This window comes from Diprion similis, chromosome 8 (assembly GCF_021155765.1).
Source record: "Diprion similis isolate iyDipSimi1 chromosome 8, iyDipSimi1.1, whole genome shotgun sequence".
NCBI classification, from domain to species: Eukaryota; Metazoa; Arthropoda; class Insecta; order Hymenoptera; family Diprionidae; genus Diprion; species Diprion similis.
This window is the reverse complement of record NC_060112.1, coordinates 3045157-3063633: the sequence shown is the minus strand read 5'-3', so window position 1 is coordinate 3063633 and position 18477 is coordinate 3045157. Positions and strand designations below refer to the sequence as shown.

Sequence of the window (18477 nt, the reverse complement as noted above, 5' to 3'; positions counted from 1 at the left end):
TTTTTCATAAACAGAATCTTAAAATAAATATTATGAACAATATTTTAGCACAAACAAAAATTAATGGAAAGTTTTTAATGGGAAAAATGTCAAAACGAAAGAAAAGTAATGTTACAAAAATCGTTAATACGAGTAGCTTAAAGTTAATTTACTTACTTAAAGTATAAAAAATATTTCTTTAAATCGCAAAACTTCGTAGAAAAAATTGAAATCAATGAGTTTTACACACAAGAACATTATTTTGTAAGTCTTTAACAATAAATATGAATGTAAAATTTGACAAAAAATTAGTTTCAATAGACTTCAGAAAAAGGAGACATCAGAAACAATAATAAAGATAAACGGAAAAAGGTTTACATCAATAATAACAACGACAAAAATACTAATAATCATGACAGTAGTTACTTTTTTACTTTCGTTTTTTAAATACATAATCATCATATTATAATAATATACAATATAAGGTGTAAAAAAGTACAATGAAAATCGAACGATCATCAGCATCAGCATTGCGGAATGTTTCAAACGTTGGTATAATGTACATACATACGTGTATAATACACAACTTACGTATGAAAAATATTACAGACTCGCATACACATACAGCCATAATTCGCTGTCATAACGATCTGCACGCGTCAAAGATTGCAGGCTTCTAATCCGCGACGCGTCTTTCATATATTGCTGTATTATACATATAATGCGGCTCTTTCCATCTATAATAATGCTTACATACGTATATAATTATATATATAACAATGTAGCTACATACACCTCCACTAAACATATATATTATATATTGTGTGTCTGCATATACAATACACACATAGATACATACTTACATAGATGAATTGTATGATGCATGTCCTAAATCTTCGACATTATTGTACCCCCTTGTGGAGTATATATATATATATATATATGTATGTATAATATACAGTATAGGTAGATACGATGCAACGGAATGTGTTAGACTTCGGCTTATATATATATATATATATATACATATATGTATATATATATATATATATATATATACATATATGTATATATATAAAGGTGTATTCATATGTTATATACCTGTGTATGCGCATTATCGAGCAGCCCGCAAAACCGCTGCAGAACCGCTGCATCGCTGTAAACGAATATATATACAACAAAATATGTAGTAATGTGAATTATGTAGGTATTTATAATGTATAAACCACTCTTGCTTGTTAATTTTTGAGATTTTAATATAGGCATACGCATATATGTATACCCACATATTTATTGTATATATATATATATATACATATATACATGTTACATACACTTACCTACGTACAGCAAATACTTATTAATTTCATTAATTTCCAACAATACTTTACTTTTCATTAATTATTATTATATTCCATAACGTTTATATTACTCTTTCCCCTCTTTTTTCTCCTTTAACTCGCTCTGCACGCAATCGCGGATCACGCGCGCTTTACGTAAAAAAAAAAAAAATAAAAAGAAAGAACGAAACAAAACGAAAAAAACCACTTCGGATTAAATTGCAAACACAAAATGCAGGTGTTGTTGTACAGTGAAAGAGAGATGAATAGATAGATAGTTAGAGTGAGATTGATTGATTGATAAAGAGGTTTATTAAAGCCAGGGCTGAATTCAGATGGAGAAGGCTAAATAGAGTGTGAGGGGGAGAGGAAAAAAAAGGAAGAATCAATTTGCAGAATAAATTTGATCATATCGAGAAAGAAAAAAAGGAAACAATTGAATGACGTGGAGAATATTAAAGAGAGAGGAAAAAAAAACATCACCGACGATATAATTTATTTGAATCAAATTAATGCGAATATATGATAATATCGCAAGCCTTGAGAAAAAAACAAACGTTATCCAAACAAAAAAAAAAAAAAAAGATAAAAGTTAAAGTTCCGCACTTGTCGCCCTTTTTATTTTATTGCGTTATACATTTGGCAGGGCAGGGACACGTTAGTACAAATTGGATTAGTGGAATATTTCCGGCAAGGTTTTATCTACAATACCGTACACATACACATACCAATTGTATATATGTATGCACATACAAGACCGCATATGTCGTACCGCAGATGCGCCGAATTAACGATACTTAGGACAGAAAAAGAAAGAATTAAATAAAAACTCGGGATACGTAAAGTTGCCTTTCGCTTCCGGCTAACTTCTTTTTCGGTTCTAAAAAAAAAATGCGAGTTCGATTCTATACGAATTGTGTGACAATGATTGGCAGTGCAGCCAATGTAAAAGAACACTGAAATATAATAATACTAGAACGATCACTGCGGTGGTGGGGCTTCTGGAGAGAGAGAGAGAGATAGTATCGAAGGAAAGTGTTCTCTTTGTCTACTATTTACTGCGCACGCGTCGGAGAGTCTAAACAAATATTTAATATCACTGGTTTACAGCAGAAAATCCGCGCGAAAAGAGTGTACAGGAGCCTTTTTGCAAGACTGTACCGATGCGAGAGAAATAACTTTTCTCTCTCTCTCTCTCTCTCTCTAACCATGCAACTAACCGATCCTTCCAGTATTGTTTCATTTCATTGTTTTCTCACGTTGGCTGCATCGCCAGTTATTGTCACATAATTCGTATAGAATTGAAACTCGCATCATGTTTTGGACCGAAAACAAAGCGGATGAATATTATTGTACATACATACGTACAGTTGGTCGTAGTGGTTCTGTGAAGGCTAATTTTATCGACGCGTCGGTTACGTTGGCAATGCAAAATCAGTCCGCAGCGCCACCACCGGCTGACCGCGAAACAGGCTCAATCGTTGTGCACATAACATAACCTATAACCGTCGAAACTAGTACAAAAATACGAACAAGCAACAGCTCATGTTCAGGGAAAGAAAATCTGCAGATTGATTTCGCATTGCTAACGTAGCTAACTCGTCGTAAAAATTAACCGTCTAATAATGTTTGTGGCCAAATGTACAATTCAGACTCGCAGCTCGAGCTCTCTGTCGAATAGATCAGGGTGGCCACACGTCTGGAAAATCTGGAAAACTTGGAAATGTCAGGGGATTCAAAAGGGGTCTCGAAAAACGTGAAATTGTCAGAGGATTTTTAATTTGGTCATGAAAAAAACTGATAAAGTCATTTTTCTATTATGGGAATTAGAAATAATTTTTTTTTCAGGCTATAAGCTTACTTTCTTTCGTCGAGAATACAACTTCGCTCAAACCGACTTTTTTGTACGATATATTTTTCCTATAATATATAGTTAATCAGCTGAACGATTTAGATTTTAGTAACTTCCTAGAGTTTGGAAAATGTCAGTGAAAACTAGGTTTTAGGTCCTGGAAAAACTGGAAATATCATGGAATTTGTTTCCCAAAAATTTGTATCCACTCTGTAGATGCACGTTGTTTTCCAGGAAGGTTTAATACTACACGACTCGTTCTCAACCCTCTTCTTCCCCGTATAGTACACACGTGCATACACGCATACATGTACAAATAATTACCAACCCCGTCCCGTTTCAAGAAATAATAATGTATTACTTAATACTTATACAGTATTCTAACCCTTTGATCAAATTTTTTCTTGCTTATTTCCACATTGATTCAAAATTTCAATCTCGGTCGTTTGCTTCGTACAACTGTTTTTTTTTTTTTTTATTTCAAATTTTTTTTTTTTTTTTTCCATGTTCAATCTTTCGGATTTCAACCCATTCTACTTTAATTTTTGTTTTTCTCCCATTTTGTTCAACCTGGCCGCACTTAACGCCAACATCGGTCAAACTTGAGACTCGAGATTCTTCCGTGCGGGTGAATTAATCGTCGAGTATTAACGCTCGGTGGTGCTGGTTGGTTTTTAGTTTCTGTCTTTTTTTCTCCCCTTTCTTCTTCCCCCCCCCCCCCCCCGGAAGAAATTCCCTGCATCCGATCGTGCGAAAGGAAAAAATCAAAAAAAAAAAAACTTCCCCATCGTCGACGAAACGAAGAATTAAGTAACAAGAAAAAGAAAACCAAAGGGAAAATCACTGGGAGGGAAATTGTTTTATAAATTCTTGATCGTTAAAAAATAGTCATAATAATAATAATAATAATAATAATAATAATAATAATAATAATAATATTAACAATAATAACGATAACACCGATTGAATTTTAAATTCGTGAAAAAATATCTGATGAGATCTGTACGAACTACATATACGTATATGTATACACGAGTGACAGTTATAGCGAAGAGACCTGTGTATAAACATAAACATGTGGTATATACATCTTATATATATATATTGTATATATATATATATATATATATATATAACACAAGTACATACATGATATACCTAACATTAATACCGCGTGAGAAAAATCAAACTCCCTGTGGGGCCGCGGATCGGAACATGGAAAATTAATTGCCGATTGGGAGGGGGGTGGGGGGGGGGCGTCCAGGGCTGGGGCAACGTTGGGGATAATAAGGAGGTCACGGGCCAGAAAGCCGGCTGGTTGGTCGGGTTCGCGCTTGTTTATATATAGACTCGATAAAATTAGCATCAGAGGGACTGTCGTCCCGCGCACACGACAGATGACAACTGCGACAAGGCCGGCACCCTACCTTCCTCTCCCTTACCCCCTGACCATAACCTAATCGACCCTGTTTAGTAAGGAATTTTTGCTCTTTTTTTTAGTTTTTTTATTTTTTTTCGCTCGTTTTTTCGACTTTTATTTTTATCGCGGTGCCTGTGTAGTATATGGTATACATATATATATATATATATATATATATATACAATACATGTTCTCAAGATATTTTTTGAGAACAGATTTTGAAATTATTCGAGGTTTTTGATTTCTTCGGTTGAATAGCGAGTCTTGGTACAGAGGTGAACAGGAAAGAAATAAAGAAGAAGAAAAAACGAGCGAGTGATTTCTTTTTTTTTCTCTCTCACTTTTACCTATTTTACGTTTAGAATTTTTTTGTAAATTATCGAGCAACAAAAATGTGGCTTGGATAATTAGCCCTTCGTCTGTCACGTCGGGTCTTTCGTATAGCCAATAAAACTGTGGGTTTTCCGAGACCGCATTTTGGTAATGGCAATATTTTTATCTGCAAACGAAGGAAAACAAGTTTTATGCTGAAAATTTTATTTTTCATTCACCTGGTAGTAAAGATTTACGGGTTGCACGTTTCAAATCCATTGCTAATTCTCAATGAACAATATTTCATGCCAGAAGTCGGAAAAATCTGAAAATTTGATCACCATGGAAGTTATAAAAAAAAAATAAAAATAAACAATTCATTTGCATAATTATAATTCTTTCTCAACACAGTTTCCAAGACGAATATATATACAAACAAAATGATCCATGACGTGAATAAATGAAATTTTTATAGACTTAGAAAATCACTTTTTTCGACCAACGAAAAATTGCATTTAATGGGAGAAACGAACTTATTAAGTATTTATAAATTCTCAACTTTACATCATTAATATCATCTCCGTTTAATTTAAGTTGAAACCAAAAAAAAAAAGAAACGACCCTACATTTTAGTTCTGTACGACAGATAATATTTATTCCCGTTGTACACCATAATCAGTAACACCGGAAGGTGCGTGGGGTTCGTGGAGACCCCGACGAAGTTTAATGACTTATGGCTGTGAAATAAATGACCAAAATAGCGAACCAATATGGGAAATGGTTTTTTTTGGAAGATTCTGAGAGGTACTAAATAGGCAACAACGGCAATTTTCTCTTGTAGTAACGGAGAAAAAAATACAAGTCCTGGGAACGTTATGGTCATCATATGCCTGAAATGAAGAGTTAATATGTAAACTCGAAAAACTATTGCTTAACAGAAGAAGCAAAAAAATAGGTATAAGGGATCTTTGATTATATTGAGGTGACATTTATTGGTGTAACATCACTCAAAAATGTTTTAGTGTACTAATCAATCGTGAAGATCGAGGATGTATTCAGTTGTTGAAACCGCAAACCACTTCCGAAAGCTATGACTTTGAAATCACTCAAAATCACTTGTAATCGCTTCAAATCGTGTGAAATCACTTGAAATCAATTATAATCGCTTAAAATTGCTTAAAATTTTTTGAAACCGTATAAGATCGGACGTGTATTCACTTAATGAAATCGTAAACTACTTTGAAAAGCAGTCACTTTATGGTCACCTGAAATCACTTGAACTTACAATCAGTTGAAATCAGTTAAAATGATTTGAAATCACTTTGAATTCACGTTATATCGCATTAAGGGAGCTTCCAAAAATTACGTAACGTGAAAATTTGAACCCCCTCACCCTTCCCTCAATGTGACATGACACTTTTCATTAGTGACCCGGTTTTTTTTTTTTTTTTTTTTTTTTTTTCCTTTTATTCAAAGCTAATTATTGATAAGATATAAAATTTATTGTTCAACAAAAAAAAAATAGCGTTACGTAACGACGATTTGATAAACGAATTCGTTGACCCCCTCCCCTCTTCGAGTGCGTTACGTAATTTTTGGAAGTTTCTTAAATTGTATGAAATCCCTTGAAATTGCTTGAAGTCCTTTGAAATCATTGCAATCGCTTGTCATTCGATCTATGAATATAATATACCCCATCGTTTAATAAGATGCACACCATGTGAGGTATGCAGTATTTTTGTTAAGTTTTCTTAAGTATTTTTCGTTTCTTTTTCTTTGTAGAGAGAGAGAGAGAGAGAGAGAGAGAGAGGGGGGGGGGGGAATGAAACATTAGATTGAAGAATAAAGAGGAAAAATTGGTACAATCAAATATAGAAAACGGTGATTAAAGTAGAAAACGTTTTTTCTTCTCGCACGATACTTTTTTATTCTTTGGATTTTTTTTTCACGCAACACGCACTAATGATACAATTAATTCAGATACAACATATTGTTTATACATTTATGAATTTGTCAAGAATGACGTGGTATGAGAAACTCAAAATGATTTTTTATAAGGAGAAAGGTGCTTTGAGGAAAACGATGCGGTGAAAAGGGCGTTAAGGATAAAATCCGAAAATGACGATGGTTTTTTAAATGATTGCAGATCGCAGTTTCCTCGTGGCGAACGCTCACCAAGGATTATGCCACATAATTTATTGTTCGGACGGTTTTTGTCGCCTGACGGGATTCTCCCGTGCGGAGGTGATGCAGAGGCTGGCGGTCTGCGAGTTTCTTCACGGACCTATGACGTCACCGCACGCGGTCGCCGCCCTCCGAGACGCCTTGGCTGCCGGCGTCGAGAAACACTTCGAAATACTTTACTACAAGAAAGATGGTCAGAGTCTCTAATTTTTCCTTTTTAATTACCAGAGTGTTGGGAACCTGTGTCGAGGAGGTTAACCCTGTGGGTCACGCGTCGTTTTTATAAGTCAACTTCCGTTAGGATATAGTTACCTTGGCGTTTTTGAGGTTAATGATTACGAATCTGATATCAGAGTGCCGGAATTCAAGATGGCGTATTTAGGGTGGTTGGTAAAATTGAATATTTGATTAAATACGGAAGAAAAACTGTGTGTAAGGGTTTATGGGGCCGGTGATTACAATTCTGATAATAGATTTAAAAGATTCAAGATGGCGGATGAAATATGAATAACTCAATTTCAAATTTGATTGAACCTAGACGAATAACTGTATGAATGGCTTTTAGGGGTGGTCATTACGATTCTGATATTAAATTTTGAAAATTCAAGATGGCTGACCCAATGTGGAAGACAAAATTCAAATTTTATTGAATTTAGACGAAATACTGTATGAAAGAGATTTTGATATTCGCGATTACAAATCTGATGAAAGATTTTGAAAAATTGAGATGACGGACCTAGTGTGATGGATAAAATTTCTAAATAATTACAAACTTACTTAAACGCTTTTTTTCATCGTCATCATGTCTACATCGTTGAATATTTAATTTCACAAACATCGCAACGATACTGATCGTGATCACCGAATGTCGAAATATTGAATTCATGACCTACACACTGAAAAAAAAAATGAAAATCCAGTTCATAAATTTATAGAAAATCGTTCTTCAACTATTAAAATTTAGCCATCATTAGAATGAAACCGACCGAATATCTACTGAGTATTTAACAATTTTAAACAAAGTATCGATACATATTATCCAAGCTTTTGTTTATAACTCTAATATTTTCTATCTTTCGTTGGTTTTTTTTCTCCTCTTTTCTCAAAGAGATCTTCGTACAGTGTATAAAAATAATACATAATTTGACAGATAGTTGATAAAAATGATATTCATAAAACAGTAAAGATTATTTTATATCGCGTGAGAAAACTGTAGATAAGATGCTATTTAAAAATTTAGATCCCGTATAAAAACAAAAGTGAAAAAAACCACAACAAACGAAACTGAAGATAAAAAAAAAAAATGCAACGCCTAAAATTTTGTTGCACACGTAATACGTAATTTTGTTGGAATTACGCAATGCGTCGCGTCACTCCGTTGCGGGGATGCATTCAGCAAAGAGCTCGGATCTTTTTGCGAGTTCTGCAACGTCCGGATTAAGTCGGGTACACACGTCGCCTCCGCGTTCCTATCCTGATTGTCAGTCTAATAATATACTATATATCTGGGCAACGATGGTACCTAGGTACGTAGGTATAATTCGCAGTGCCCAAACCCTCGATTCGCCAAAATTAACCGTCATTATACGATTGTGCGGACGGGTATTTTTCTTTATTTTTTACTAACAATATCAAATACCACGCAACTGTAAATTAAAAAAAAAAAAAAAAAAAAAACAAACTTATCTACGGTGTACCTAATGCAGTTTATTTATAGCAAGCGAATGTTATTAACTATATATGAATATTGTAGTTAATTAATTTTGCGGGTGTGTATGTGAAAATTATTTACGAGTAAATTATTACATTTTTAATTAATATTTACTTGTATTTTTTTTTTTCTTCTTCTCATCGAAAATATCCGCAATTATTTCGAATTCAATTTTTTTTCACAATGAAAATTTATCGACTGATTCGCCTGATTACGATCATTTTACACTTTGAAAACATATAATTCTCTTTTATGGGCGAATTTGCACTGGCTGCGAAATACTTTTTCTTTTTCTTTCGGTTTGGAATCGTTGAATTTTTGATTTACCGTTAGATAAACAAATGTAGTAACAGATTCGAATCGAGTGTCTGCGAAGCGAATTTACTCTTCGGTGAATTATTGCTCTCAACAACAATTTTCGAAACACGTTTGAAATCTATGACGCGAATTCGCGAGATTATTAATAAAAATATGCAAATGTAATTTGAAATAAAAATACGATACCTTTAAGCCCTAATTTGTTTAAAGTTTCTTTCTGAAACATTTTATCTTTACTAAATAAAAAAAAAAAAAAAAAAAAAAAAATCATACCGGATCAGGATTATAAATTAATAATTTTACAAATTCCACCCATAATTATGCCGCGTCTACAATCTAACCTCGTATTAGATTTAACGTAATTAGACAGACAAAAAAGCAATGACTAATATCACATTCATAACACATATCATTGATATAATATCAAAGTAAAAACTCAAGCAAAGTTTTTTTTTTTAATTTTTTATTTATTTATTCTTTTCATCTGTCAAAGATTAGCGCAAGCTCGGTCACTGTGCGAACTTGTGACGTCACAGCGAAACGTCGCCCCCCCCCCCCCCACCCACCCCTCCCCACCCCGCTGCGGCATTCGCTACGTCATCGACGAACAATGCCCCCAGTGATGTGCAGAGAGGAGAGCAGTGGAGAGGAGAGGAGAACAGAGGAGAGGAGAGGAGAGGAGAGAGAAACGGCGCCTTCACTACTCTGCATACTATGACACTTTACTTATAGTTGGACCGGGTCGATCGAACGGACAAACTAGAGGCGAATTGAGTCGTGCAGGCTGGTCGGTTTTTCTCTCTCCTATTACACTCTTTTTCTTCTTATTCTTATAACCATTGGATTTTGATTTGAATTTAAAAGAAAAGAAAAGAAAAAAAAAAAAGGAAAAACAGTTGTGAATGGTTGTTCTATCCAAATTGTCGTTATTCATCTATTCTCTGTTCTTCTTCTACTCTTTTTTTTTTTTTCCAACATGTTTCATCAATTCAATGACTAATTTTCACCCGGTGAAAATTTTTTATGTTTGTTAGGCTGTTTCGGAAAAAAATAATTTTCCATTTTACCAACGTGGCAACCCCTGAAAAGTTTGTTTTGGTTGAAAGAAATATTGTGGGAAAAAAAATAGCGTTCTAGGACGTTACGTGAAGGGTTACGCCTGATTTGATTTTTCATTTTTAAACAAATTTTTTATTTTTTATTTTTTTTTTTTGTCTCAAGTTGTGGAGACCGGTGAATAAAATTTTTTTTTCTATTGCCGACATCAATCGGAATATCAATTAACGCCGTTAATAGAACTCGCACTTGTAACACTAACGATAAGTCTTCGGTTGAGAAACGCTTTATTCAATCACAGAAAATAATCATAATTTAATACGACCGTTTAATTTAAGAAAATAGGTTTCCATATAAATTGTAAAAAAAAAAAAAAAGAAAAAACGTTAAAGACAGTGAAAAATCAAACGACGACTCATCTTTTTCCAGGATCTATCTTTGAATACGTGGAAAAACTTTGCAAGGGACGCCACTTCGGAAAGTAAAGATTTTTTTGTTTTTTTTTTTTTGTTTTGAGAGATAATCGATGTCACGTGATCTGAATTCTGGTGAAATATTTGACTACTAATAATTAATAATCGGATCGGTAAAGCTTGAACAAATAAATAAATATATAATCAATAATACTCGATTGATTTTCTCCTCTTTCCCGTTCTTCTCTCTCTCTCTCTACTTTTCTCTCCTTCTCTCTGTGAAAAAAACAAAAAACAACCTCGAAAAATTATACCTATAATAAATATTTAACCGCCAAGTTTTTGTCTGTAATTTCGAGTTTATAGAGGAAAATTAGGGGGGGAAAAAAAAAGATGCGTGCATACCTTGATTTTATAGTGGAAAAAAGATTGCAGAAATATTTAACAAAGTATAAAACTACAGCTGTAATTATAAGCGTGGAGAAGAAAAAGAAAAGAAATTACATTCAACCTTCGAATAAACACGCCAAAAAGTTAAGTTTCAACAATTTCGAGCTCAACTATTGTCAAGTATATAACGAAAAATAAAGAAGAAAGTACAAAGATTGAGTATTGTGGAATAATTATACAGTCAGAGCCGAGAGGAGAAAATAAAAACAGCAATAACAACAACGTCCGATGGCGATATTATAACACGCTGTGTAAGGCATAGTGGCGAAAACTGTAACTATAGGTATACACCAACACGGGTTGGCTATCATAATCGCGTATCGGAATCTTGATATCGGAACTTTTGCAGCTGCTGCACGAGCTTTATCGCCGCGGCTTATTTCTAAGCGATTCGACCCTTCCTTTTTCTTCGAGGTTTCGCGGCTCGCATTTAGCCGGAGGTCGAGGTCGAGTGCTGTCGAAAGATAAATGAATAAAAGGAAAGAAAAATGGAATTTAAAAATAAAACGATCGCCTCCACATATCTATGCGTGGCCTGCTTAAGTGACAGCAAAAACTAGACGAAGAAATATTTTGAGACATTCTTTTTTTTTTCTTTTTTTTTTTTTTGTTTTTTTTCTCTTTCAAAAAGTTGTCTTTTCGTCGAGATTGAAGATAGTTGTAGACAGAGATCGATTGGAGGATAAAATTTTTTTATTTATCATTTTTCATTTTTATCCTGAGAAAAAAATTCAATTTATACTCTTACCGTAATTGTATAAACATTAATTTTTTCATTATTATTACTACAACGCTGATATTTTTTTTAATTCACCCTTACCATTTCAATTCTACAATGATAAAGCAATATTTTCGCTCAATGTATAATTATAATTATCGTTTATTACTATTAATGAATGTACGTATTATGTTATTAATTTTTGTAAAATTCAACAGGAACAAAGTTCCTCTGCAGCGAGGTGATTGCCTTGATAAGGAGCGAGGTAGACGATATTTGTCTGCAAATAATAAACTTCGAGGACCTCTCAGCTCAGCCGTCTCAACCACCCGCCATTCCGCTGCCAAGTCACGCCAACAATCGCCTCGTTACTCGATGTGAGTCCCCGTATTATTATGATTATCATCATCATCATCATCATCATCATCGTCGTCGTCGTCGTCGTCGTCGTTTTTTCCTCTCATTAATCTTTTCCTTCCGAATATACCTATTTTTATTCTTCTCTTCAACGTGCAATTTATAATATATTGTCATACTTTTAGCAAAAAAGTAAAAATCTGAAATCGAGCCAGAAGAAACTGAGAAATAAAAATTTATCATTTCTTTTTTTTCAATGATTCGTTTTACTTTCATTTTTTGCAAATTTCAAATCAATGATTTGCGTTACAAGTTTGTACTTTTGTTTCCTCAATTATCACACGTTATTTACATCTAACGTTCGTTAACAATACTGCAAACAAAACAGCAGGAAAGAAAACCGAAAAGAAAAATTGAGAGAAAAAAATCCAATCATTATAACAACGGTCATTCGTTTACCTACAGAGTGAACTTAAACGCGCATGCGTAAAAATTGTAGAACAGGCTGACAAACCGTCATAAACTCAGATAACGTTTCACCGCGTTGTATGTAACCTAAAAAAATTTCTCAGCTGTCCTTATTGAACGCAACGGCCAGCGACAACTGTGAAAATTTTTGAGGTTAGCTTCACAGCGGTTGGTCACCCTGGCAAACAACTTAGCGCATGCGCATCACACCGTAGCATTCGACGAACAATTCGGCCGTAAGATAATCACGGGAAAAAAAAATCACATTCTCGGTGTAAAAAACGATGAAAAAAAAAGAAAAAAATATAGAAAAGCGTCATCAGTATTGTAGCATATGCATAATAAAATAACCGACTAACTGAAAGCAGCCGGGCTAAGATAGATTTCTGTTCTACCTACTAACTTTTGTTGTACTAATAATCGAATGCAATGATGGGTGACGGGAGCAGTCGACAGGGCGCGAGCATCGTTCCGGGCCGGATTATCGAGGACCGGAGTCGTCGGACCACCCCGAGTTCTTGGACGCCAAAGAACATCGGCAACCCTTCAACCGAGGAGACTCGCCGACTCTCACGCCCTCGACGAGGAGGCCTCGGAAAATTGGTGAGTAATTTTTTTCATTCTTATACAAGCCTTAATATAAATTACATCTCTGAAAGCTTGAAATCCTCGAATTCGGTACACGGAGATGTTTTTTTTTTTCTTTCTTCATTTGTTTGTTTTTTTTTTTTTTTTTTTTTTTTTTTAATTTGAATTTATTGTTTATCAAAAATTGAACTATTCCGCTCGGATTTTTTTTTTTTTATAACGAATGTGTATAAATGTATATTATGTTATGTACTATACAGCGATGTGCGATTTATAGATTATAATTCGGTGGGGGTCAATTGTTTTTTAAATCGTACAATTTTTAGACTGGTCACTAACAATAGTCGAAAAAATTCGCTGACTTTCTCTCTCACTTTACTGGAGGAAATCATTACTTCTTACTGACTGAAATCTAAACTAACAATATCGACTCGAATATCTAGTATATAAAACTCCGTATAAATCGGTATTCAAAAATAGATTTTACCATCTATTGAACGATCAAGGAAAACCGAACACACGGAAGAAACTTTTCTCTCTCTCTCTCTCTCTCTCTCTCTCTCTCTCTTTTCATTTTTCTTTAATAAAAAAACGCGATCGATTTCCTCCTTTTGCAACTTACCTATTTTCCTTTCTTTCATTTTATTCCTGCCATGTGTGCAGTAAATACATTAACAATTTATATAAATTTAACAAATGTATTGAACAGGTTATAATATCGTGCACCTAATGTCTACGTAGATGTCTACGTACTTGGGGAATCTTGGTAAACAAGTCTACGTAGAGGCATATACGTATATATCGTAGATTATTATACAAGTTATACGTATATAGATATGTAAATACATACATACATACATGTATACATGTATAACGTACGTAGACACGAGCTGCATCGAATACATCTGCGAGTGATATACGATCCGATCTTTGCGTTGTGTATCTGCACGAGGGATGGAAAAAAATATGTTTGCGACATTGAGGAATTGGTTTTATACAGAATTCGATACCGCGTCTTCAGAAGCAGAAGCAGCTGTTCAAGCTGCCGCTGCAGTAAATTCATTCCAATACCGACTCTCTGTTAAAATGTCATCTATAGACATGTACAATTAGCGAGAGTAAATAAACGAATAAATCAACGAACGAATAAACGAACGAATCAATAAATCAATCAATCAACCCGGTTTTGAATCAACGTTAATCGCAAAATGTTTTAACATATCAACGCTGTAAATTCTATTCAAGTTAAATATCCTCACTTTTGTGTAGGTAAGTGGTAACAACGTTTAAAATATAGTATAAATAATGCCGATTTATTATGTTTTTCATTTTCCTTGGCGCGAATGTTGGAAAAAAAAAGCAACAATTACTAAAAAGAACTTCACTAAAAACGTTTCAGAATAATTCAGATTATTGCGATACAACATACCAGTAATAAAATTAATAATAACAACCACAATAATAATAATAATCCAAACAACGATATTCTTGAACAAAAAATTTATTCACCGTCATTAAAATTAACCTGGTATGTAATAAAAATATACCATAATTTCAATGAAAATTTCACTGAATATATTAGTTATAAAAGAGTTTTAAGACCCAATTAAGGGACTCTTTTTTTATTCAAAAACTTTCTCGATCTTCTCCACAACCGTCAGACATATCGTTTTAATACCCTGAAAATGGCTGCAGGGTGGTTGCTGGCATGTTACGGGATTTGTACAGGAGTTCTGTGGGTCTTTCTCACCCCTTCCTTAATTTCTATCCATCCCCCTTCAGTCTCAGCCCCTTGTAGACGGGAAGAGGTTAATCGTTGCAAGGCCATCCAAGGCCGAGACGACTGCACGCGAAACGCTTGTACGCAGACGCCGTAATACACAAGAGCCGTCTGTCTATCTGCCTGCATCCCCTTAAGAGGCGTCCATCAGACAGGGTGGTTTCATGTCCATGAGACATTAGGGTGTTTCGAAAAAAAATAAAAAAATTGGATTTTCTAACTGGCCACACGTGAAATAGTTTATTTTTTACGGATAATTGTTAGTAAACATTTTTTTTTGTGCTTAGAACGGCCGGTGGAGCAGTTTGTGTTTTAAATGAAATGCTCCTGGAATTTTAACTCTTTAGTTGATATTTAATTGGGACGTCTAACGAATTTTCTGATTATTATTCAATTAAAAGACATAAGAAACGTTTAACGAAATATTAAGCAATTAACTCTTAATATCATTGATAATTTTATTAAGCTTAATTACCTCCTAATTACATTGTAATGGGAAATGTGTAAATATTGAATGAAAAATTGAAATCCGAGTGTGAAAATGTTTTTTATTATCTATCATAAATTCGATAAAAAGGGGGAAAAATATTAAAAATCAAATCGACAATGCCAATCTTTTGCAAGAATTTTTGTTTTTACCTAAACCGTACAGGTGTGACCCGATGGGAAATGAAATTTTTTTTTTTTCGAAACACCCTAATGTGACACCCTGATAATTTACATGATGAAAATTTAAGAAAAGGTAATATACCCAAAATATATAGGCCGATCCATCAATTATCAACGTCAACAAATTGATCGGTCTGAAAATTTATTCTCTTTTAGTATGTACTAAGATTGGAAACTTCAGCAAGTTTTAACCTTCTACGACTTACCATTCGCGAGAAATGCTACATCAAAGTTTATCATTTTGACCTAACTGAGGTTTAAACGCGAATTATTTTCGTATCGTTACTGGCATAAAAAAATTGGGAAAAAATATGTGTCTTATGAGAAAACCTCTCATCCTTTTTGAATGTATTATTCATTTTTGGATAACTTTTTAACATCAACCTCAAAAACACGTTTTTAGACAAAAAATCAACCGCTATTTCTCACGCGCTGCCAAAATTTATCTTATTTTTGAGTCTTTCATGTGAAAGCCGAGATTTTTTCAATCGGGAATCCAAATTTTCAGGCTGGGATGGCCGTTGGATCTCACGTGAGACACGTTTAATTGATAAAAATCTGTTGAAAATACGCTATTTTCAAATTTAACGGAATTCTTTTTTTTCAACTATCACATACGAGTAAAATTTTCTTAAAAGTATTAAATTTTTATTAATACATTGATTGAAGTGATTATTTCTCAACGTATTTAGAAAAGAAATAAGGTTAGCAGAACGAACGGTCGTTACCTGTGTTTTCCTTCTCTTTCTCCCTTTCTCTTTCTCTCTCTCTCTCTCTCTCTTTTCAAACCTTATGAAAATGTTGATGTTCACCGTCCTCGCCAACATCAGTCTCTACAAAACAGGTTTCGGTCAATCGGCTCCATCTTGGCCGCCATTTGCCGACGAACCAAAATTGTGAGAAGTTTTAAACACATATAAGTAGATCGAAACGTCGATGTTTAGTTATATGATAATCGTATTACAATATTAGCTGGTAATGTTTTTGTTTATCAAGTTTCCAACGTTTCTACTTACTTATGTGTGTTTAAAACTTTCCACAATTTTGGTTCGTCAGAATATGGCGGCCAAGATGGCGGCGGTTGACCGAAATCTGTTTACTCGGGACTCCAGCTAACACGCTGCAGCACAAGCGCCAACTACAGGCCGCGTCGAAGAATCATATCATACTAAATTGAATATATTCAATAGCACCCACTTCTTCCTACTTCCGGTTACACATTTCCGTCGCATTGGAGAAAACTAGTCCCACCAAATGCTACACACCGAGCGATAAGATGTTCCACGCGTAAAAAAAAAAAACAATTTCTACACAGATTTTTTTATGCTCCGTTTCCTTTGTTGTGTTTTGACTGAAAAATTAATAGACAAAAAAGAAAAAAGAAACAACCAACAACGCGATCTGCTTTATAGTCGTTATTATTACCATAGTTTTTGCAAACATGACGACGTTATATAGTAGTTGTGAGAAAGAACCGATTGTTGATAGAGCGAGCGAGATAAAGAGAAGGAACAAAAAGAAATTCACGATGGAAGAAAAGAAGCGTGGCAAAATATCAAGGAAAAAAAAATAGCAAAATAAAAAAAAGACGAAACACGTTTGCTAGCGTTGAAACAAAAAATATACGCACACATTAGTACCAACAGTGTACGACATTATGGGATAATTTGCGTGCTGTTTTCGTGCAGCAGGCTCTAATATACACACATTGTATACGTATATGTGTACATACCTATATATACATGTATACAACATACATTTATACGTATAACATGTGCTAGTGAGTCAATGCGAGCTTTTCGCGAAAAGTAACGATTCGAGAAATGCGCCCACACACACACACACACACGAACACAAACACACACACACGTCACAGAATAGAGAAGAAGAAGAGCGGAAAAAATTATTTACAAGAAACTACAAGACTTACATAACCGGTTCGATATATCGATGGATAGATGGGCGCGTACAACGTTTTACATAGGTGCATTATTATGTTATATATGAGTGTAGGCACGGGTATGTATCATAACGTACAGTGTACAGTAGGTATTACGGTTGAACTCTCTGCAGCTTGCGGCAAAAGTCGTCTGATGTCAGCGATTAAACACGTGTTGCCTGCGGGGCTGATCTTGGATGTATTCCAAAAAACCAAAAATCCTTGCTCATCGCTCTGGAAGTAGGTGTACAACGAATATATATTTATAATATGCATGTATTAAGCCTATGCCGTTATTATGCACGCTATAGGTATAATACGTGTGTAATATTAAACGCGAATTATTAGTTGTTTATAATCTGTACCTCGGAGTGTATTATGTTCTTTGTTCATAGTAGATTCTGGGTAACTACGACAAAAGCGATGATGATAAAGATGGCGATAATAAATGTAATATGAATTGCTGAATGAGCAGGGGAAAAAAAGATATGGAATTGAAGATGAGGAATTTTGCTGCATGTAGTTAAGCGAATTAATGCCATGCAAACACAAGAATTTATTAGCGAAATACTTAGTTAAAGGTGTGGGAAATTTATTCGGTAGAAAAAAATAATACAATAATACAATAACGTATAAAAGAAACGTCGAGAATTAAAAAAAAAAAAAAAAAAGAAACGAAAAGTCGAAACTCGTACGTGAATTAACACGAGTTATTCTTACCCTTTTTTCATTATTATTATTCTACACAAGTTGAGTTATTTACGTTATTTATTGAACAACAGTTATCATATCCGCAAAAACCCGTCAACGCCGAAAAGAATGAAGAGGAAAATTAATAATGAAACAAAAAACAGCAAACTTAAGTGAAAACCACATTTATAATTACACATGTGTATAATACATGTATTTGGGGTTGGTGTAGC

The 18477-nt window shown here is 34.1% G+C and overlaps 1 protein-coding gene across 2 annotated transcripts in view; it reads left to right on the top strand.

Annotated features, from left to right (window-relative positions):
* The window catches only part of LOC124409934 (potassium voltage-gated channel subfamily H member 7-like), a 73683-nt gene that overhangs the window by 3329 nt on the left and 51877 nt on the right, over positions 1-18477 (top strand). For both annotated transcript variants that reach the window (XM_046887907.1, XM_046887906.1), the window contains exons 2-4: positions 7050-7280; positions 11972-12130; positions 13028-13181. In XM_046887907.1, coding sequence (XP_046743863.1) covers positions 7050-7280; positions 11972-12130; positions 13028-13181 — 544 coding nt within the window. The remainder of the gene's footprint in view (positions 1-7049; positions 7281-11971; positions 12131-13027; positions 13182-18477) is intronic.